The sequence below is a fragment of the Lagenorhynchus albirostris genome, chromosome 1 (assembly GCF_949774975.1).
Source record: "Lagenorhynchus albirostris chromosome 1, mLagAlb1.1, whole genome shotgun sequence".
NCBI lineage: Eukaryota > Metazoa > Chordata > Mammalia > Artiodactyla > Delphinidae > Lagenorhynchus > Lagenorhynchus albirostris.
The window spans coordinates 136,158,766-136,182,522 of NC_083095.1; the positions used below are offsets into that span (position 1 = coordinate 136,158,766).

The 23,757-nt window shown below is 46.0% G+C and overlaps 1 protein-coding gene across 1 annotated transcript in view; it reads left to right on the plus strand.

Annotated features, from left to right (window-relative positions):
* The window catches only part of CHRNA7 (cholinergic receptor nicotinic alpha 7 subunit), a 124,685-nt gene that overhangs the window by 51,033 nt on the left and 49,895 nt on the right, over positions 1 to 23,757 (plus strand). Inside the window, exon 4 of the mRNA XM_060170318.1 lies at positions 7,437 to 7,546. Coding sequence (XP_060026301.1) covers positions 7,437 to 7,546 — 110 coding nt within the window. The remainder of the gene's footprint in view (positions 1 to 7,436; positions 7,547 to 23,757) is intronic.

A 23,757-nucleotide genomic window follows, 5' to 3' on the forward strand; every position in this document is an offset into this window, starting at 1 on the left:
GTGTCCCTAGGTAAGAGTTGAGAAAAGGGAAATAGGTCTTTATTTGTGAAGTGGGAGGGGGATACTTCAACATGGAGGCAAAGGATGCTCCCAGGCAATTCTTGGGCAGGTGAGTTTTAGTTGGCTACACGTGGACATTGAGGGATAGAAAACAGAAAATGGATTTACTTCACACTGTCTGCTGTTTGTCCCAGGGGTACCCTTAGCTACGTTTCAGACCCCTTGCAGAACTTTCCTGTAGTGAATAAAGTAGGAACCTTTGAGAGCCTCCCTTGCAGGATTTAAAGCAACGTTCTTCAGTGTGTGGATCCCACCTGCACACCTGTGCCCGCCGACTCCAGCTTCCCTCCTTTTGCCAGGGGTACAGAGTCTGTGTTCCCCTGGAAGCCAGCCCTTCCTCAGTGGGCTTGGCTCTGTCTCCTGGCACCTGCTGAGAGCTGGGCTTTCACAACTGCCCCTATCACCTGGAGCATCATAATAGTGTCTGTGAGCCACTCATTAGCATACAGACATGATGCAGTCTGTCCCCATAAATCCGCCTGGTGACTTCCTGGTTCCTCTTAACCTTTATGGCAAGGCTCCCCTGAGCAGTGACCCCTGCCCTACTGTCCTCAGTCTCTCCACTTGCATTCTCACTTAAACTCACCTTCATCTGGCTGTAAGCAAAGCACTAACCCCCAGGTTACTACATATTATGAGTAATGTTTTTACCCAGTTTATTTTGATGAGAATTTTCAACTATACCAAGAAGTTGAATTTATAGCACGCACCCATATACCTGCCTCCTGGATTCTATAATTAGCATTTTACTATACTTGCTTTATCCCATATCTGGGAATCTATTCATCTAGTTTATTTTTAAATGCAGCTCAAAGTAGAATAGTGGACAGTGGTGCCCTTTCACCCACATATTTCATGGCGATCTCGAGTTCAGAGGGTTTTTTTTTCTTTCTTTCAAGGTAAAGTATTTGCATACAATGCAATGCACAGATTCTGAGAGTGTATCTGTCAATAAATTGCCAGTAATGCCTTCAGGTCTGCAGCCCCCAACCCCATCCCCTGCATTCAGGACTGTCATGTAAGGTATAGCTCTGGGAATCCTGGGGCATAATGCAAATGTTTCCTTTTTTACATAAAACTGCTTGTTTCCCAAGCCCTCTAAAGTGCAGAGCTGCTGTGGACATTTTTCTCCTGGAGAGAGAGAGACACTGAATTTGCCCCTGGCATGTCAGGTCATGTTTCCCCGAGTCTGTGTTTCTTAGCCCTCAGTAAGTGATTGATCTTCAGCAATGTATATTATTTGGTGATTTTTACAAGGGTGTTGGTTTCCAGGAAAAATATAACTGGATTATTACTTACTGCATTGAGTTCAGGTTCTCCGTAAATAAACATCCTTGCTTTGGAGGATGTCACCAGAGGCCTCTAAATTTCTTTCAAGCACAGTGTATTTCTAATTAAGACTTGCATTTGCAGAGGCACCTGCAGCTTCATTTGTTTTAAAACTCACTGTTTAATCTCATGTACCTATTCAACTAATCTTTTCAAGCACCTGCTTTGTGGAAAGCATTGAACTAGGCCATGTAAGGGGGGCCCAGAAAAGGATGAGACCCAGTTTCTACTTGCAAACCATTTCCAATCCGGCTGCGTAATTTACACTCTAAAGAAGATTCAAATATCAAGACCAAGTACCTCCCTAGAGAATTGGCAGGAGGCAGGCTAGCTGTGTAGACGGCAGGTGGGAGAAATCTCTGCTTTACAGAAACGGGAGGGAGAGGAGGAAAGGCACAAACTCTTCTGAATGTGATGATCAGGGAGCCCGAGTGTCTCTAGGTGTGACCTTGCTAATTAGTGCTTCTTTCCAGGTGGAAAACAAGTTGGGTGCCTTCGTAGCGCATGTCCTTATAAAGCTGGGTGGCACATTTATCTGGCACCTATAGCTCATGGAGCAGTTGTAACAGTAATTCCCAGCTGAATTTTAAGGAATCACAAGTATCTTGGATTTAGAGCAGACCTTAAAAGTTATCTAACCTCTGCCCTACCCAGTGTTTCCATCTGCAAAGCCATGGCATTCCTACTGTGGCCATAGCATGACCAATGGGGAACTCAGATGTCACCCCGACAAGGCTTGGGAGCTGCCCCAGAGCCATGTGTAAGACGACCACCTTGATTCCTGCTCTTTGTGTTCTCCCAACTGGTGACCAGCCTCGCCTGCCCCAGCTATGGGGACAGACAAGAAGTGAGGCTCCATGCTGAAGACGGTCAAGGCCAGAGTCCCCAGGGAGGGAGGGCAGAAATGTGGACAGGAGGGGACAGAGGACCCAGGAAATTGCTCTCAGCAACTGGTTTTTCTCTCCTCTCATTTCATGTTGCTGAATTCCTGTTCTGAAAACCTGAATCCACATAATCTTTTCTCTAGGTATTTAAACTCTGAGGTCAATATTATACAAATGATGGATTTTCTATACATTCAAAAAGAGAAGCAGAGAAAGCATTCTCTTTGACCTACAGTTTGTTGATTGTGTTTTCCTTTCTCTTACCTGCCCTTGATTTGTAGGACTTTCCAGTTACTTAGATAACCTGAAGGAAGAGAACGTGTCTGATCTTTCTGTTTACCTCTATCTTCACAGGAGGAGGAAGCAGTTAGTGTATTTTCTCGGCAGATTAGTTTTATCATTTGGGGAGGCCTGTCAGACATAATCTGATTTAATCTACGAGAAGCCATTTCAGTTTCTAAAGAGACATTTGAGCCATCCAGAGACTTGTAGTTGCTTTAAAAAAAAATCTGTTGTCTTTAATTTTGGAATTTTGACCATTCTTCTGGTTTCAGGTTTCCCATCCTTCTTATGCTTATTTTTTACCTCCTAATTCTAATGATGGATTAGATTCTAAACCATATTTATTTCTAAAATGCTTACCTTCTTCATTTCTGCATTCTTTATCACTTTTCTCTGACAAATAGAAATGCCATACGTTATGCTCATAGATGAGATGTCGGTGGCTTGCTTAGGGCCATAAGAGTAACCCACGGTTAAGGGTGGTGTTTCAATCACTGTGTCCTACTGAAAGAAGAAAGTTTTAGGGCAGAAGGAAGGAGGAGGCCCACTCTCTTCCTCTGAGATCAAAACAGTTGATGGAAAGAATGTTCAGAGCATGTGTGTGTGAGGTGTTTCCTGACACCAGGCACTTGGCGTCTGCCCATCCAATAGCTGGTTCTGTGATTCTCGGGACTCGACCTTGGTGTCCAGCAGTTCAGTTTTATTCTGAGTTAGCGTGCAGTCCCTCGAGGTAAGGGCTTAGTCCCACAAACCACCCCCACTTGAGACAGAAACTGCAGATGGGGGAGCCAGGCAACCCACACTTTTGTCCAGCTGAGTTCAAATTGGACGTTCCCACCACACCCGGCTTGGGTACAGTATTTTCCTAGAACAGCTCCTGGAACTCAAGAGAAACCTTCATCTATGTTTCCAATTTATTATAAAGGATGCAGCTCATGCACAGCTGAAGGAGGAGATGCCAGGGCAGGTATGAGGCGAGAAGTGGAACTTCTGTCTCCCCACCCCAGCCACTGTGTCCCTGCACCATGATGTGGTCACCAGCCTTGTTTTTTGTTTTTTTTTTTTTCCTGCTCCAACAGCATCATTTGTTTATTTTTTTATTATTAATTTTTATTGGAGTATAGTTGCTTTACAATGTCAGCCTTATTGTTCAGAGTTTCATAACCCAGTCTCCAGCCTCTCTTCTCTTCCCAGAGATAGGGGTGGGGTGGGGATAAGGGTTCCCACCGTCTAATGCAGGGTTGATCTTTCCGGTGACCAGAGGCATTCTGCTGGCCTGAGGCTGACTAGGGGCCCCACCCTAAGCCAACTCATTAGTATAAAAAATATGCTTAAAAGACATATGATCACTCAGGAAGTTCCCAGGGTTTTAGGAGCTCTGTGCCAGGAACCAAGGAAAAAGACCAAATATATTTCTTATTATACCATACTGTATTTTTTTTAAATGAAGTAAACTTTCCCTTTCTTCTCTTTCATTCACTTGCTCTCACTCTCTGCTTGCTTGCTTGCTTGCATTAAATATTTCCATGCAAGTGTGCACACACACATTTAAAAAAAGTTTCCTGTGGGCCCAAGGCAGGTTGTAATAGGGCCAGTTCTCAGACCCCTGAAAGAGTGGGATTCTTACTGTGCATTTTAGATCAAGGGCCCCTTCCTCCCCTGCGTTTCCCCTTAAGCATCCCATGTAATCGTATCTTGATGACTTAATGAGAAGGAATCACACAGAAATAGGGAGAGAATGCAAAGTGCAGCCTCTTCTGACGGGAAGCTCTGGGAGGGTTGGTGTTTCTAGGTTCATGCCTGTTTCCAGGTGCCCACGTGTGGAAGCCATGCCAGCTGCTGTCTGTGCACAGATTTTGCTTAGTGCCTCTGCCTTCCCGGGCCTTGCAATCTGAGTGGGTAGTCAGTACTTTGGAGGATAGAAACTCCCCCCTCCTCCGCTTGTTTATGGGCCCCTTTCCACATCCATTCTTTTTTTTTTTTTTGCGGTACGCGGACCTCTCACTGTTGTGGCCTCTCCCGTTGCGGAGCACAGGCTCCAGACACACAGGCCCAGCGGCCATGGCTCACAGGCCCAGCCGCTCCGCGGCACGTGGGATCTTCCCGGACTGGGGCACGAGCCCGTGTTCCCTGCATCGGCAGGCGGACTCTCAACCACTGCACCACCAGGGAAGCCCCTCCACATCCATTCTTAAGAAATCTTCATGCAAATCCAGGACAACGCAGCACCAAGGTTCCTGCTCCATCCACCCCCTGACACTGAGCTGGCCCTTGCTCTCTCCACCTTTGGCTGCAGCTCAGTTATTACAGTTCTCATGTCCTCTGAGATTTTGTGAAAGGGAGGGTTCCCTCTTCCTTTTAAAGCCATCATGTATCACGTGCCTCCCAGGGCCATGTGACTTACCTGCTGTGACACTATCTCATTGCATCCTTACAGCGCCTGTTGAGGTGTGACACATACGAGCAAACTGCAGCACAGAGAGGGTGGTTTACCTGCTAGAGCTCAGTTCTTCTCTGCCGGAGCCTTGGTACAAACCCGCCTGTCTGATTCCAAAGCTCCCGGTAGCCCCCCTTTCTGCCGTGAGGGTGGGAGAGACCCAGCTTGGCTTTGGACTAAGGAAGAGCCCCAGAAGGGCAGTGCCTTCAGGGATGATGAGCAGCCCACCTTGTTGGGGTGCAGAATCTGCCTGTGCAGACAGATTGGATGGGAAGAACCAACCACGGTAGAGCCCAGGAGTCACCCAGCTTGAAGTCAAATAATGCCGTTCTGAATCCTGATCCAGTGACCAACAAAAAATATATCACTTCTCTGGGCCTCAGATTTCTCTTGTAAATAGGAATAGTAATGCTGGCATCCTGGCGTCCTGGTGAGCATGGTACACATAGCAGACACTGAGTGAGCAGGATGGCCGGGATACATGCCCTGGGGCACAGGGAGCTGGGGAGACGGGAGGGGTGAGGAATTGCCAGAGAGGCTTCCTGCAGCTCAGATCAGGTACCCTTAGGAGAGGTTTGAGTTTGACCAACAGAGTGCTCCCTCTTCCCTGCTTCCCCTTGCCCTGTGGCCATCATTTCAGCAGGCAGAGGAGATGGGTGTCTGCCTGCCACACCTAGCTTCCTGGGCAGTTCTTGGGGCCCTGGGGCCCTGCACAGCATGGTGGGGAAGGTGACAGTGTAAGGCTCTGTGATAGTCAGCTGCCAGAGAAGCATCCCAGGGCTGAATATGAGGACTTGGTCAGGAAAGCACAGATGTTGGGCACATAAAGGCTTATGCCCATAGCAAGGGAGAGGAAAGAAGGGATCGCTGGGCAAATGGGGCAGAGTTGGAGCTGCTGGAGCGGACACAGCATGGCTGGTACCCAGGCCTTCCTGCAAAACCGCTCGAACAGGTCTGGCTCTTTCTGGGTGCTGTGCTGTCCTGTCACAGCAGGGTGAGGGTGGGAGAGACCCTCCCCAGCTGCACATGTCTAATTAGAAACATCGGCCTGGTGGGTCTCTATCCTAAATGCCCCAGATGATACTTCAGCACGTTAGGTAGCAATACACCCTCCTGTCCATGGTCCATGGCTGTGAAATGCTGTTACTTGCCTGCATATTCCTTCTTGCCTGACTTCAGGTAGGCCCAGAACTGGGATGCTTGCCTGCCCTTTCCAGAGGATGGTGGGATCTCTGGGACATGCCCTTTGACCCCTGCTGCAAGTTTCAGTAGCTCTAGACCCACAGCCCCTTGGCTGCAATTCTCAAATCTCAGCAACTCTGAACATGACAGGATTTTTGGTTTGTTTGTTTGTTTTTATAACTTTACATCAAACTGATATTGATATGCATTTATTTTCTCAGTAAAAATATGCATGTTTTGCTGCAGAAATAATGATTGATTATAGGGAGTTGTCCCTGGACCAGCTTGGGGTGTTGCATCACATACCTTTTTAATCTGAGAAAGTTTGAGCTCCAGAGCAGGTGGCCCCAGGGGGACTGAATACAGGATGGGGGCCTTTACTGGGTCTGCTCTGATTATGCACACCTGTAGGAGCTGATGAGTCCAAACCCAGCAGCCCTGCGGTCCTGGCTGGGTGGTGCTGGTTGTCCAGCAGTGCAGGTGGGGTCCTACCTGGGCAGTCTTTACAGAGCTAGTGGACCCCAGGTAGCTCTGGGGTGCATAGTCCTGGCGCGGAGGACCCCAGACATGGGCCTTCATCTCACAAAGATCCCTCAAGAGCCAATTTCAGGCCTAGCCCCAAAGAGATGCACCTGTGTTCACGTGTTTATAAATATTTCCTGTACCCTCATGTGCTGATTCATTGTTTTACTGCCAACACCCATGTTTGCATTTTTGAGTTGTGGTGTCAGAAGCACTATTCCTACATGAAAATAATAATTCAAATCCAAAAACAGTGCCTTAGAAATTTCTGAGAGGTACCCCCGCAGCTGCACGAAGTTGTTTCATGGAAATAAATAGTCTTCATTTTTCCAGCTTGGTTCTTGTTCTAATTGAAATAATGAATTTATTTGTCCAAAGTGTCTTTACAATGGAAAACTTTGAAGGCAAAACAGTTCTTCATTTGGCTAGGAAAAAACCCATCTGCTGTGGGAGGGGAAGGCTTGGGGGCATTCAGTGAACTGGAATTAACTTTAATGCTACCCTCTGACTGTGGTCATGGTGACAGCAGGATCTTAAATGTGATTTTTTTGCTATTCATGGTCATTTTGTAAGGGGTTATTTAATTCCCAGTTTCCATATATCTTACAGATAGCAACTCAATTATGTAAATAAGTGTCTGGAACTCTTTTTGGTTTTGAACTTATCTAATAATCTCTTATAAGATATATTAGCAGGCAAGGAAGCAAAGTGCTGCTAATGCCGCCCTCTGTGTTTGTCAGTCTTGGATGGATCACTATTTACAGTGGAATATGTCAGAGTATCCAGGCGTGAAGACGGTTCGTTTCCCAGATGGCCAGATTTGGAAGCCAGACATTCTCCTCTACAACAGGTAAGCACAGTGGACAAAGGAGAAAAATGAGTTTATTTTTGGACGTGTTTAACAATCAAACATATTTGAGTATTTTATAGCAATGCCAGTACATTATCTGTAACTTGGGACTGTGGATCCCCACGAGGCTTTGTAGGAAGCAGCTCTGTCCCATGTCCAGTGTTCTCTGTCCTGGCACGCAGGCCTGCAGCACCCAGTGCACTGCCCCCGACGGCCATGTCCACAGGGCTGTGCATTACAGGTGTGTAGGTACTTGTGTGCATGTTGGCACTGAGACATTTTTGCTTGTGGCCATACCTTTGCCCCTGAATGACAGCAGTTACAGTCACAGCATGAGAAGTTGCTGGTCAACGGGACGCATGGCTGGAGTCCACTTTCTGGGACCCAGGTCCTCATTTGACGCAGTGTCCTTTGGGCATTGGGAGAGCCCTGTGGGGCAGCTGAGCACAGGAGACTGTCATCTCTAGCCACACTCAGAAGCTTGTACCTGACAGAAGACAGACAGATAGCAGTCATGTTCTAATAAATGTAGTCCTTCTCCTGAGGTCAGGAAAGGAAGGATTCATTAGTCATCCAAAGCTGTCTGATTTGTAGAGTGGAAGCCCAGAAGGCAGATATCCAGGTAGGGTAAATTTCTAGAAGCATTAAATTATTTGCTAAACTACATAGTCACAAAAGGGAACCCAGCGCCTTTCTTTCTAATAAGGCTTAGGATGGGATAACCAGCTTAATATACAAGAAAGATACTTCCTAGTGATGGCTGCTGCCTCTGGTCCCACCTGGACAAGAAGGAAGCCGAGTACCTTCCTGACTCAGGAAACAGTGCCGCCATCGGCCACTGCCCACGGTCATCCCCCCGGGACCAGCTGATGTGTTTGTCCTGCACTGGCTCCTTCCAGAAGGCTGGGTATTCCAAGTCTTGTTTTCCCTTTTAATTGTTTTTCTCTCTTACTGACATCACATTTCATTTGAATCCTTGGGCCTGTCTCTAGAAGACTACACCTCTTCTGATTTGCTGCCACTCTTCAGTTTCTTAAATTAGTTCAGGCAGCTGAGCTTTGAAAGATGTCTCAGGTCAGAGTAAGTGATCCCAACTGAGTAGAAGCACAGGAGTCCCCATGCCTTCTCCTTGGCTCATCTGTTTCCTGGGGGTGGCTATGTTAGTTGCCCAGGGCTGCTAGAACAAAATACCGCAGACTGGGTGACTTAAACAACAGAAATTTATTTTCTCAGAGAAATTTATTTTCTCTTGGAGGCTGGAAGTCCCAGATCCAGGTGTCTGCAGGGTTGGTTTCTCCTGAGGCCTCTCTCCTTGGCTTGCAGATGGCCACCTTCTCCCTATGTCCTCACAAGGTCTTCCCTCTGTGTGTGTCTGTGTCCTCATCTCTTCTTATAAAGACATTAGTCATGTTGGATTAGGGCCTATTCTAGTGACTTCATTTTAACTTAGTTACCTCTTTAAAGACTATTTCCAAATACAGTTTCACTCAGAGATACTTGGGCATGTGGATTAGGACTTCAACCGATGACTTTTGGGGGAACACAATTCAGCCTATTACAGGGGCATTGCCGTTGACTGCTTAAGGACGAAGGGTTAGGATTGAACAAGTCTGGGTGTAAATCTTAACCGTAATGTTTACTATGTCTGTAAGTCTCAGATTCCTCCTTTGCCCGGTGGGGGAAATGCCAGCCTCGCAGAGTTTGGAAGGATGACTGCAGATGTACGTGGCATGCTTGGGTGGTACTTGGCAAAGAGTAAACATTCACTAATGGCAGTCGTGTGCTCATAGGCCTGATGATGAGGATTTCTGCTTCAAGTAAGACGGGTTTGACAATTTAAAAAAGAAATACTAATAATGTTTTCCATTATTCTCAATTCAGTTTTTTTATCTGAAATCAAGAAAAAATACTATAATATGGTAGAATCTTAAGAATGAGGCTTTAAGAGATGGGTCTTATGGCTTATCTGTAAGATCTTAAACCCCAATAAATAAAATGTTTGGAGTTCTGGGGCTTCCCTGGTGGCGCAGTGGTTGAGAGTCCACCTGCCGATGCAGGGGACACGGGTTCATGCCCCGGTCCGGGAAGACCCCACATGCCGCAGAGCGGCTGGGCCCGTGAGCCATGGCCGCTGATCCTGCGTGTCCAGAGCCTGTGCTCCGCAACGGGAGAGGCCACAGCAGTGAGAGGCCCGCGTACCAAAAAAAAAAAATGTTTGGAGTTCCTAATATTTTGGCTAATGAAGAGTTACCAAGTATTCTATACATACCTGAATTTCAAGGAGCAAAGATACAGCAGTCTCCGTCTGATGGATGACACCTGGGACCCGGCCCCCAGGAGTAATGCTTCCCCTTCTTCCTCTCCTGTATGCCCTGAAGCTCCAAATAGCCATCTTCCTCCTGCCTCTCAGTCCCGTATCCCTATTGAATGAGTCTGCCAGCCTCTGCCACGGGATCTGTAGAGGCTGCCTCCTCTTCTGCGTTAGTTTTCTTCCGAGAAATGAGATAACAGGATTTTTTACCTGAAGTAACTGCTAACTATATGGCTGCGCGTCCATGTGAGCACAGCGAGGGCTAAGCAGGTTACGGAAGATATTGAAGCCAGTCGTAGACACGGCGCCCGTTATCTTTTGCTGCTTAACAAATTAACAACTGACCCTGAGCTTAGTGGCTTAAGGAAAAAACACAGCGCAGATAATTTCTCGCCATGCTGTGGGCTGGCTGGGCCCGCGTGGCTGCTCGTCTGCTCTGTGAGATGCTGGCGGAAGGCAACGGGCCGGGGCTCAGATGAGCTGGGATGTGGGGATGCACCGCCAGGGCTGGCAGTGGTGGTGATGGTGCCGTGGGTGGGGGCTCAGCCGGGGCTGCACCTGTGCCAGCTCGGCTGTCTCCTCCCTCCCCGAAGGTCTTCCATGTGGCCTGGCAACACAGGAGAGGCAGGAAGTGGGGGCTCCGGGGCCCTTAGGGACTGAGCGTGAGAAACCAGTCAGCCCTTTACCTGGTGGTCCTGTTGGGCAGAGTAGATCTGGACGCAGCCTGGAGGAGGGAGGAGAAATCAGCTGTCCCCTTATCCAGGGCACCAGGGAGGGAGGCGGGGAGGCTACCCTGGGGAGACCAGCTGTCCAGGCTGAGAGGGGACAGTGATGACACAGGAAGGTCAGAGTAAAGACTGGGAGGAGTGGAAGGACCAAAACAGATGCGCATAATGAAGGAGCACTCAGCTCAGGGCGCCCTGTGGGGCTAGGAGGAGGGGGAGACGCAGGGTGACACCGTTATCCCTGCCTCCATGGGCTAGCCTCCCTCCGCTGCCACTCCTCCTGCCGCACTTGTGTGTGGGCCCCCCGCCACCCCCCACCCCGCAGCCTCCTCTTCCACCTGCTGTCCGTCAGCTCAGGGATGTGCCCCGACTCCCACTGTTTACACATGCCCCCTCTCGGCATGGGACAGTCACCCTTCTCTCTGCCCCCAGACCTCAACTCGACACCCCTTTGGCTCCAGACCCCTCTCTCTGTCACCTGATCTCCTAGAAGGGCGTTCCTGTGCCCAGTAGCACGCAGGTTCTGCCCCCTCTCCTGGGCACCTGGAAAGCACCTGACTAATATTTGTGCACAGATGAGATGGAAGCACGGAGGGAGGGCCCAGGTGTGAGGAGGAGCAAAGGGGATGATCTTTGTGATGCAAGTGCCGCTAAGGACAGCAAAGGGAAGAAAGGAAGGAGAGAAGTCATATTGGCAGCCTGGAAAATGTGAGACTGGGTGACTGAGTCCAGAAACTGACACAGGAAGTAGCAAAAACAGGCCTGAATTCAGTAAGATCCTAACCTTCCGATACTATTCTGTTATGGAGGATTTTGAGAGATGTTGAACTTGATGCTTTCCACCAGCCAGAGGGTCTCAGAATAGTACGTTTCCTCAGTGGGTGCATGTGATAGTTCATTATGTGTGTGTGATGGGGCTGGGCGTGCTTCCTTGAGGAGGGGACGTGCCGTCCTTCTGTGTGAGCCGTGGTTTGGAAGGGAGCATTGATTCAGGTCAGGGGGAAACATCACCAACATGTATGTTACATTTCTGCTTCTCTTCCAGCTCAATTTTGTAGTCCAAGTGCGAGCCCCACGTGGTTTTTGAGATAGAATACATTTCCTGTGCTTTGAAGAGGCTGGGTCACTGCAAAACAGCCATCTCTGCATCATTTCTGGGATGCACTGCTTTAGTTCCCTGAGGGATGGTGAACAAGTTACCACTGCTGGCCAGCTGGCTGGGTGGCTCTGAGAAGAGGACGGGCACTGATAAAACCATCCCTGCTAGATGCTGAGCCCAGTGGTTTCTTGGTTACTTTGTTCTGCTTTACTTTCAAGGATCCTTGCAGTTCAAGGATTTGTCTGAACACAGTCTTGTTCAAAGTGAGTAGCAACTGTGAATGGCTTGTTACAATTTCCTCCTCTTTTTTGGTTTTTATCTTCTGTATGATTACGCTTATTGATGTTCTAGAATAGGGGATACAAATCAATAAAATGGTTGCCTCTGGGAGGGACATTTGACTGGAAAGGGGCATGAGGGAACTTTCTGAGATAATGGGAGTGTCTGTATCTTGACTTCATGGCGATTATGGTCACATGAATGTAATCTGCATCAAAATTCAATGAACCAGGACCTCCCTGGCGGCGCAGTGGTTAAGAATCCGCCTGCCAGTGCAGGGGACATTGATTCGATCCCTGGGCCAGGAAAGTCCCACATGCCGCAGAACACCTAAGCCTGTGTGCCACAACTACTGAGCCTGCACTCTAGAGCCTGCGAGCCACAACTGCTGAAGCCTGCGTGCCTAGAGCCCATGCTCTGCAACAAGAGAAACCACCGCAATGAGAAGCCCGTGCACTGCAACGAAGAGTAGCCCCCACTCGCCATAACTAGGGAAAGCCCACGCACAGCAATGAAGACCCAACACAGCCAAAAAAAAAAAAAAAAAAAAATTCAGTGAACCACACACCAAAAATCTGTGCTTTCTTCTTGTAAATTATAGATCAATTTGAAACGTGTAATAGGTTGACTAGCAGATGGTTCACAAATAAAGAGAAGATCAGTGAACTGGAAGGCACATTTAAGTCATTTACACAGAATGTAGCAAAGGGATGCAAAAAGATGAAAAATAAGAGAAATGTCGCGACTTGGAGAATAGAGTGAGGTGTCCTTAAAGTGTTTAATTGGAGTCCAAGATAGAACTAATAGAGAAAATGAGGGAAAAGCAGTGTTTAAAGAAATAATGGCTGGGAATTTTCCAGAAATTATAAAAAATACGAACCATCAGGTAAAGGAACCCCAACCAATCCTAACTGGGACAAATGGTGTTTATTGCAGTCCCTGTCTTTGCAGAACAAATCATTCCAAAATTTAAAATAAGAATCCTTGTGACTTCCCCCCGTCACTGTGGGTCAGGGATTTGGGGAGGGGTCCAGCCCGGTGCTCTGACTCCAGGTCTCGTGAAGTTTCAGCCCAGTGCTGGCTGGGGCAGCAGTCAGCGAGGAGCCTGACTGGGGCATCCCAACAACCCAGATGGCTGGCAAATTGATTTTGGCCCTCAGTTGGGAGCCTTAATTCTTATGCACATGGGTTTCTTAATGGACTGCATGTCCTCCTGGTGTGGTGGCTGGCTTCCCTCAGAATGAGTCATGCAAGAGACTGACCAGGGAAAAGCTACAATGCCTGTGGACGGAATGAAAGGCCTGGCTGGTATCAGCATCGCTTTTCAGAGGAAAGCCTGAGCTCCAGCAACGTCTTGGCCACCCCTGCACTGTGCAACCATGGGCGGCTGCCTCAGCCTCTCCAGGCTTCTCAGTTCTTGAGCTGTTTCTTCAGAAAATCCCATGACAATAATGGAATCTTTGTTGATGAAGGTAATTTGCTGATGTTTTTGTTGGCTCTGTATTTTTAGGACAGCGAGGGGTGTCAACCATCTCTTTCTCACAGGCTGTGCAAAACCACATTTGCACGTCTGCAGGCACCTGTCTGGCTCTGAGGCTGCAGGCTTCTGGCTCCAGCCCTCTTTCTGTCACATGTTCCCTGACCCTGTGGCTGATGGCAGACCCTGGGGAGAGGGCAGTGCATGCAGTGTGATCCAGCCCAAGAGGGCTTGTAATTGTGCTGATCAGTGAGTCACCAGTGAAATAGAATTTATTCTCTTCCCAAGTGTCTTAAATTCCCTTAGAAATCAAGACAAGGATTCAAGTGCACATCGTCTGAGAGAGGACGTGAGACCAGGGAGGGAGGGAAACCAATATAGGATGCGTCAAAAAGCTACTGCTGTGGGCAACAGGGCCCATTCCCACCGGGGACGTCCGGGATGTTTATCTGCCCACTGCCTTCTGTCCTAGATTGACAGCTGCTTCCAGGGGTATCATTCTGTTTGCCTGTCCCATGCACAAACCAGAGCCTCTGTCAGGGCTGCCGATTCTTGGCATGGGCAGCTGTCAGGGCCTCAGGCACGGGCAGGACAGCTGTCAGCATCGTCAGCTCAGTGCAGGTGAGTGGCCCACTGAAGTTCTAGTCGTCTTCACCTTGGCCTGATTGGAGGTCCAATCCCAGCTCCTGGGGGAAGGGCAGCAGTGATGTGAGTGATGGGAAAGCATCTTGGGACTCAGGCAAAGTGGAGGAGGCAGGCAGGTGGCAAAGGTAACAGAGACCCGCTGGGACCTGCATCCTTGTGAGTGGTAGTTGCTCCCCTGGGCAGCATGCGTTGTCATGGTATCACAGTGGTCCACGTGTGGGATGGGATCTTAGGTAGTGAATCCCTTAGACTCAGTGCTGTCGCTGCTATTGGCTTCACAAGGAGGTTCCCAGGTTGATGCTCCCAGGCCCATCACACAGCCGTGGCTGGTCTGGGGGTGGGGGTCAGGGCAGGAGGCATCACTGAAAGGACGTCAGTGGCAGCTCTTGTTACGGCAGGAAACTCCAGTTGAGCAAAGGTAATTTTCAGCTTTGGATCTTAGAGAAGGAGGCTTTAGGGTGTGCTGTGATAGCATCTGCGTTATCAAATCTTCTGACCTAACCTGGAGGGAGGCTGTTTGTAGATAAGGTGAGGTGAGAAGAGGGCGGAGCAGTTTTTAGGAAGTGAGTGGAACCTGCCAACTTTGTCCATCCAAACCTCCCCCTTCTCACCCCTGCCACTGTTGATGTTTGGTTTTCGTTCGTCTCTTCACTCAACCAATATTTAATGAAGGCTTACATGCTGTTATCACCCAGTGTTCTAGGATCTGAGGACATCGCAGCGATCAAGATGGACAGCCCTCTAGGGGAAGGGAGAGAGGGAGGGGAGAGCATGCATCATGCTCTCATGATCAGCCCCAGGTTTTGGGGCCTTTGATAATTGGGGAGAGAGCCTCACATGTGCTGGAGCCAGAGGTGGGGTGTGAGACCAGCAGAATGGCTAGAGGGAGGCTGTGGAAGAAGTCAGAGCATCAGGGAGGCAAATGCTCTTGGCAGAAAGAACAGGTGCACAGGCCTGTCAGGAAAGGTTGTGAAAGGCTTTGAAACGCAAAACATCATCATCATAAAATAAATAAAATGGTGAAGGAGAGAAAGATGAATAGGAGTCTATGACATCTCCGTGTGAGGTCACCTGCACCCTCTAGGTTATCAGATGCTCTAGTAGACTCAGTAGGTCATGGTCTTTGAGTTACCTTTCACCTTTGTAAGTTCTAGAACCAGTAGTGGTGGAGATAATTCCAGTCCATAGAGAAGCAAATGGATTCTGTCTGGTGGACTCTTCTGTCAATAGACGGAATCAGCATTCCTGGTCACCAGTGTCCATGTCTGCTCTTTGGTTGCTCCTTAGAATTGGTCTTTGATGCCTTGCTGTTGCCCTCATTACCTAATGACTGAAAAAAAAAATCTTTGACACATGTTCATTTTATATTTGTGTAAGTATCATGATTTTATCTTTTTAAAATGTATCTTTTTTTGATCAACCTGAGGCGGGAACGTGTCATCTAGATCTGTCCTCGGAGCAGAAGGGGCCAGGGTGGCAGGAGTGGCAGGGGAGAGGCTCAGAGACACTGGAGGTGCCGCCCAAGTCTCCCAGGTCTTGGCTTTTGCTTTGAATGAGGCAGGAGAGCCTCTGAGCCTCTTGGTAGAATTGCATTTCCTTTTTTGCTCTGAATAACTGTCAAAATCCTAATTCATATTCTCCTTTTGACTTGCTAGCAGCTGATTCCCATCCCATGGCTATTTGTCTGGAAGTTATTATCTGTTCTTCTCTGCTTGCACACTCCTCCCAGCTTACGGCAGTGGACGTGTTTGACCTCTGTTATTTCCTCCAGCATCTTGGTAAAATCAGGGGACGGAGGGCACGTGGACGTGTGTCCTCATTCAGCTGCTGGGATCCCAGAGACCCGGCTGCCTCATACTGACTTGGAGCCCAGCCTTTCTGCACAGCATGGACTGTCACTAGCCGACCTTTAGTGCCCCTGCTTTGCTCCACTCTTTCTGCAAAGGGCTGGGTGGCTTCAAAGTCTGTGTTAGCATCCACGTTTCTCAGGGCAGGAAACTGGTGCCTGGAGAGGTTCAGCCACTTGCCCGAGGTTACCCAGCAGAGCATGCTTGACTCTGGAGTGTGATGTACTTGCCTCTAGCTGTGCTTTTAGAGCTCTTGTGTTTTATTTTTCTACAAGTTAGACAAAGTGGAATCACTCCTCTCGCTTCCTGAGAATTAACTCCACTTTCAGACCTTCTCTGGCCACTCTGTCTCAGTCTTTTTTTCTTGCACTCTGGAAGGCGTGAGCCTGTCTCGTCCCAGTTTCAGAGCCGCTGGGGGATTTTCATACATCGCTTCTTGCTGATCTTTCGTCAGCATCCGACAACCGAATTTTCCTGGACCAAATCCCTTGCCAGCCAGCGTGGAATGACAAAATGCAAACTGCTGGGTGAGAGTTAGAGTAGAATTTCAAACAGAGAGCCGGGCGCTGCAGCCAGCTGGGTTTTCTAGGGATAGCTTTGTATCCAGGGCTGCCCCGGCAAGACTCTCTTCCTACCTGTGGCGCCAGGCCAGCCCATGGAGTCCCCCACCCCCTGCACCCTGAGGGCTGCAAGACCCAGCCAGCCCAAGAGCCTGGCTTTGGGAGTTGAGCTTATTGATCTTCGTGATATCAGACATGGAGCCAACTCAGCTGTAAGGGTCTGTGTAGTAAATATGTGAGACAGGAATTCAATGGGGAGTTCAGTCATCCTCAGGAGCCTCCTGAGGGAAGGGAGAGGCCAAGGTCAGCCCTCACGCTGCCCCCCTCTCAGCCTGCTGTGGGGTCCCTGTGGGATCTCCACTGCCTACCCAGGCTGTGGGCCATCTGTACAGAGGAAGGAGAGCATAGGAAGTGGTGACTGACAGGGACAAGACATGGGGGCGGGGTGCTGGTCCTCCCCCGAAGCCCGGGACTTCAGCTGTGCAGGGGCTGGGTCAAGCTGAGTGTGCCTATGGCATGTGTCAAAATCTGGAGGAACTGGGCTGTGGGGCAGGGTCTCTGGGCCGGTGTGTAGCCGATGCTGTCTGTGCAGCTCAGGGGAATCTTTTGAGGACACACCTTCACTGCCCTTGAGTCGTTTGTAATCAGTTACACATTACTTCATCCTGGTGGGCTGATCTGATCTGATTCCTGATTGCAGTGAAGCCATGTGGAATTACTCGCCCTCACTCGCAATTAAGGAAACTGTTTCTGAGACACAGGACCAAGGCCTTGACTCCCAAACCTTTGACTTTTCCCAGCACTTGACAGTCTTGTCATGGGTGTAAGACAGGGGCTCAGAAGATCATCTTACAGAACAGATGATGTGAGTCAGGGGTCGGGCAAGATCTGGAGGAGAGAGACCCTCATCCAGTGGCGGGGGAAGAAGTTGTTCCTGGGAAGGGGGCCAGACTGGACCTGTCTGCCAGGGGCAGTCCTGGCGCAGCTGTTAACTGTGCCTCTTTCACTTCTAAGAGTGGCCCAGCTTAGATAATAATGTATGTGGTTCTCTCACTTAGGACAAATGGCTACAGGGAGACAACAGTTAAATGAAGACCTGGAAGCCAACAGGATAGGGCACCTCAGGGGGAAACACTAGGTGAGGCCATGGCACGGAGCTCTTAGCGGGGGACCGTGGGTGACAGTCTTGGAAGGGAACAAATGTTGCAGGACCCCCAAAACATTGCTTTTATTTAATTCAAGGGAGGGGGTAAAGAACAGGATAATAGGCCAGGATGAAGTACAGTAAGGCATTCAGACCAGTCCAGCTGGGCTTCTCCTCCAGGACTCTGCCCTTGATGTCCACTGCAGTTGTTGCCTCTGGGATGCTGTGGGCCTCAGAGGACTTGGTGTTTCTCAGCATTACATCACGTGCAAATCCAGTTTAACACTCAGGTTCCTCCCCTCTGGCCAGCGAGCTCTGTCAAAAGAACCACGTACTATTCACATCTTTGATTCCTAAAAGTAAATGTGGCAAACAGCACATGGAAGGCATCAAATTAGAGCGAGTGGATGCAGTGTTGGGGGCTGTGACCCTGGTACAGTAGGGAATCGCTGGAGGCCTTAGTGTTTGGCACTCACAGCTCTGGATTAAGAGATCCATTCCCAACAGCAATAAACAAAAAATAAGTGAACTCTGGTTGTTTGGGGCAGGGGTGAGGGGTATGGGTCATAAAATGCAAATATCTAGAGTTTATCATTCTCTTTTCTCCTTCACTTTCCCTATCAGTCTATCATGAAGGATTATCCAATTTAAACTACTCAAGTTATCTTTTAGCATGATTTATGGTGTTTTATTGAAGATAGACTATACCTTCTTAATCAGATCTTTTTGTTACTCTCATTATGTATCACTGTGGCTTTGGGTTCCATACTGGAAGATTACACATGCATTCTATTCTAGTTTTTTCTCATGCTTTTTGCTTTTCTAATGCTTTTTGCTTTTCATTTTGTGGGGTTTTTTTTTTACTTAAATTTTTTTAATGGTGCAAGGTAAGGGTCTAACTTTACTTTTCTTTAAAGGGTAGAAAATGGTTCTAACACGATGGCCTAAACATTCTGTCTTTTTCCTCCTGAATTGAAATGGGATACTTGTATTCCTCTATTCAGTATCAGTAGCCTACTTAGTGCTAAGGAGAGAAACAAAAAGAGACATATATTTTGAATATCATGCTGAAATATTAAAATATCCAAAATACAGGGAAAACCTTTAGAATCCCTCAAAGTGAAAAATTACAGTAACAAGAAACAAATTTGGGCTAAGTTAGTAAGGTCTTCCTCAAATATTAGAGGGAAATTATTATTATTTTTTAACATCTTTATTGGAGTATAATTGTTTTACCTTGTTGTGTTAGTTGCTGCTGTATAACAAAGTGAATCAACTATACGTATACATATATCCTCATATCCCCTGCCTCTTGCGTCTCCCTCCCACCCTCCCTATCCCAGCCTTCTAGGTGGAAACAAAGCACCCAGCTGATCTCCTTGTACTGTGCGGCTGCTTCCCACTAGCTGTCTGTTTTACATTTGATAGTGTATATATGTCAATGCTACTCTCTCACTTCGTCCCAGCTTCCCCTACCCCCTCCCCATGTCCTCAAGTCCATTCTCTTCCTCTGAGTCTTTATTCCTGTCCTGCCCCTAGGTTCTTCATAACCATTTTTTTTTTTAGATTCCATATATATGTGTTAGCATACGGTATTTGTCTTTCTCTTTTTGACTTCCTTCACTCGTATGACAGACTCTAGATCCATCCACCTCACTACAAAATAACTCAATTTTGTTTCTTTTTATGGCTGAATAATATTCTATTGTATATATGTGCCACACCTTCTTTATCCATTCATCTGTCAATGGACACTTAGGTTGCTTCCATGTCCCGGCTATTGTAAATAGTGCTACAATGAACATTGTGGTATATGTCTCTTTATGAGTTTTGTTTTTTTCAGGGTATATGCCCAGTAGTGGGATTTCTGGGTCATATGGTAGTTATGTATTTAGTTTTTTAAGGAAATTCCATACTGTTCTCCATAGTGGCTGTATCAATTTACATTCCCACCAACAATGCAAGAGGGTTCCCTCTTCTCCACACCCTTTCCAGCATTTATTGTTTCTAGATTTTTTGATGATGGCCATTCTGACCAGTGTGAGGTGATACCTCATTGTAGTTTTGATTTGCATTTCTCTAATGGTTAGTGATGTTGAGCATCCTTTCATGTGTTTGTTGGCAATCTGTATATCTTCTTTGAAAAAATGTCCATTTAGGTCTTCTGACCATTTTTGGATTGGGTTGTTTGTTTTTTGGATATTGAGCTGCATGAGCTGTTTGTATATTTTGGAGATTAATCCTTTGTCAGTTGCTTCCTTTGCAAATGTTTTCTCCCATCCTGAGGGTTGTCCTTTCGTCTTGTTTATGGTTTCCTTTGCTGTGCAAAAGCTTTTAAGTTTCCTTAGGTCCCATTAGTTTTATTTTTGTTTTTATTTCCATTTCTTTAGGAGGTGGGTCAAAAAGGATCTTGCTGTGATTTATATCATAGAGTGTTCTGCCTATGTTTTCCTCTAAGAGTTTTGATAGTGTCTGGCCTTACATTTAGGTCTTTAATCCATTTTGAGTTTATTTTTGTGTATGGTGTTAGGGAGTGTTCTAATTTCATTCTTTTACATGTAGCTGTCCAGCTTTCCCAGCACCACTTATTGAAGAGGCTGTCTTTTCTCCATTGTATATTCTTGTCTCCTTTATCAAAGATAAGGTGAGCATATGTGCGTGGGTTTATCTCTGGGCTTTCTATCCTGTTCCATTGATCTATATTTCTGTTCTTGTGCCAGTACCATACTGTCTTTTTTTTTTTTTTTTAAATTTATTTTTGGTTGTGTTGAGTCTTTGTTTCTGTGCGAGGGCTTTCTCTAGTTGCGGCAAGTGGGGACCACTCTTCATTGCGGTGCGCAGGCCTCTCACTATAGCGACCTCTCTTGTTGCAGAGCACAAGCTCCAGACGCGCAGACTCAGTAGTTGTGGTGCACGGACCCAGTAGCTCCGCGGCCTGTGGGATCTTCCCAGACCAGGGCTCGAACCCGTGTCCCCTGCATTGGCAGACAGATTCTCAACCACTGCGCCACCAGGGAAACCCCATACTGTCTTGATTACTTTAGCTTTGCAGTATAGTATGAAGTCTGGGAGCCAGATTCCTCCAGCTCCATTTTTCTTTCTCAAGATTGCTTTGGCTATTCAGGTCCTTTCGTGTTTCCATACAAATTGTGAAATTTTTTGATCTAGTTCTGTGAAAAATGCCATTGGTAGTTTGATAGGGATGGCATTGAATCTGTAGATTGCTTTGGTTAGTATAGTCATTTTCACGATGTTCATTCTTCCAATCCAAGAACATGGTATATCTCTCCATCTGTTTCTATCATCTTTAATTTCTTTCATCAGTGTCTTATAGTTTTCTGCATACAGGTCTTTTGTCTCCTTAGGTAGGTTTATTCCTAGGTATTTTATTCCTTTTGCTGCAGTGGTAAATGGGAGTGTTTCCTTAATTTCTCTTTCAGAGTTTTCATCATCATTAGTGTACAGAAATGCAAGAAATTTCTGTGCATTAATTTTGTATCCTGCTACTTTACCAAATTCATTGATTAGCTCTAGTAGTTTTCTGGTGGCATCTTTAGGATTCTCTATGTATAGTATCATGTCATCTGCAAACAGTGACAGCTTTACTTCTTTTCCGATTTGGATTCCTTGTATTTCTTTTTCACGTCTGATTGCCGTGGCTAAAACTTCCAAAACTATGTTGAATAATAGTGGTGAGAGTGGGCAACATTGTCTTGTTCCTGACCTTAGTGGAAATGTTTGCAGTTTTTCAGCATTGAGAACGATGTTGGCTGTGGGTTTGTCATATATGGCCTTTATTATGTTAAGTTCCCTCTATGCCTACTTTCTGGAGAGTTTTTATCATAAATGGGTGTTGAACTTTGTTAAAAGCTTTTTCTGCATCTATTGAGATTATCATATGGTTTTTCTCCTTCAGTTTGTTAATATGGTATATCACATTGATTGTTTTGCATATATTGAAGAATCCTTGCATTCCTGGGATAAACCCCAGTTGGTCATGGTGTATGATCCTTTCAATGTGCTGCTGGAATCTGTTTGCTAGTATTTTGTTGAGGATTTTTGCATCTATGTTTATCAGTGATATTGGCCTGTAGTTTTCTTTTTTGGTGACATTTCTGTCTGGTTTTGGTATCAGGGTGATGGTGGCCTCATAGAATGAGTTTGGGAATATTCCTCCCTCTGCTATATTTTGGAAGAGTTTGATAAGGATAGGTGTTAGCTCTTCTCTAAATGTTTGATAGAATTCGCCTGTGATGCCATCTGGTCCTGGGCTTTTGTTTGTTGGAAGATTTTTAATCACAGTTTCAATTTCAGTGCTTGTGATCGGTCTGTTCATATTTTCTATTTCTTCCTAGTTCAGTCTTGGCAGGTTGTGCATTTCTAAGAATTTGTCCATTTCTTCCAGATTGTCCATTTTATTGGCATAGAGTTGCTTGTATAATCTCTCATGATCCTTTGTATTTCTGCAGTGTCAGTTGTTACTTCTCCTTTTTCATTTCTAATTCTATTGATTTCAGTCTTCTCCCTTTCTTTCTTGATGAGTCTGGCTAATGGTTTATCAGTTTTGTTTATCTTCTCAAAGAACCAGCTTTTAGTTTTATTGATCTTTGCTATCGTTTCCTTCATTTCTTTTTCATTTATTTCTGATCTGATCTTTATGATTTCTTTCCTTCTGCTAACTTTGGGTTTTTTGTTCTTCTCTCTCTTAAGTGCTTTAGGTGTAAGGTTTGGTTGTTTATTTGAGATATTTCTTGTTTCTTGAGGTAGGATTGTATTGCTGTAAACTCCTCTCTTAGAACTGCTTGTGCTGCATCACATAGGTTTTGGGCCGTCGTGTTTTTATTGTCATTTGTTTCCAGGTATTATTTGATTTCCTCTTTGATTTCTTCAGTGATTGCTTGCTTATTAAGTAGCGAATTGTTTAGCCTCCATGTGTTTGTATTTTTTACAGTTTTTTTCCTGTAATTGATATCTAGTTTCATAGTGTTGTGGTTGGAAAAGATACTTGATACGATTTCAATTTTTTTTAATTTACTGAGGCTTGTTTTGTGACCCTAGGTATGATCTATTCTGGAGAATGTTCCATGAACACTTGAGAAGAAAGTGTATTCTGTTGTTTTTGGATGGAATGTCCTATAAATATCAATTAAGTTCATCTTGTTCAATGTATCATTTAAATCTTGTGTTTCCTTATTTATCTTCATTTTAGTTGATCTGTCCGTTGGGGAAAGTGGGGTGTTAAAGTCCCCTACTATGAATGTGTTACTGTCGATTTCCCCTTTTATGGCTGTTAGCATTTGCCTTATGTATTGAGGTGCTCTTATGTTGGGTGCATGTATATTTACAATTGTTATATCTTCTTCTTGGATTGATCCCTTGATCATTATGTAGTGTCCTTCTTTGTCTCTTGTAATAGTCTTTATTTTAAAGTTTATTTTGTCTGATATGAGAATTGCTACTCCAGCTTTCTTTTGATTTCCGTTTGCATGGAATATGGTTTTCCATCCCCTCACTTTCAGTCTGTATGTGTCCCTGGGTCTGAAGTGGGTCCCTTGTAGACAGCATATATACGGTTCCTGTTTTTGTATCCATTCAGACAGTCTATGTCTTTTGGTTGGAGCATTTAGTCCATTTACATTTAAGGTAATTATCGATATGTATGTTCCTATTAGCATTTTCTTAATTGTTTTGGGTTTGTTATTGTAGGTCTTCTCCTTCTCTTGTGTTTCCTGCCTAGAGAAGTTCCTTTAACATTTGTCATAAAGCTGCTTTGGTGGTGATGTATTCTCTTAAACAGTTATGCACCCAGCACAGGAGCACCTCAATACATAAGGCAAATAATAATATCTAGTGTATTCCAAAATGTAGATATCACATGGCTTCTGTTCTTTCATCACAAAGCTCTAAAAGTGGAATTTATCAACAAAGCAATAGTAATACATTAATATGTATATATGTATGTATAATGTCCACTTAATTTTTTTAAGAAAACACTCTTAAATTAATCTTGGCTATAGGAACTTTTAAGAAGTGTCTTTTAAAGAATGAATAACAATGAGTATGAACATGTCAAGACCAGAGACAGATGCCAAAGTCGTGTCTAAAGATAAAAAAACAAGGAAGT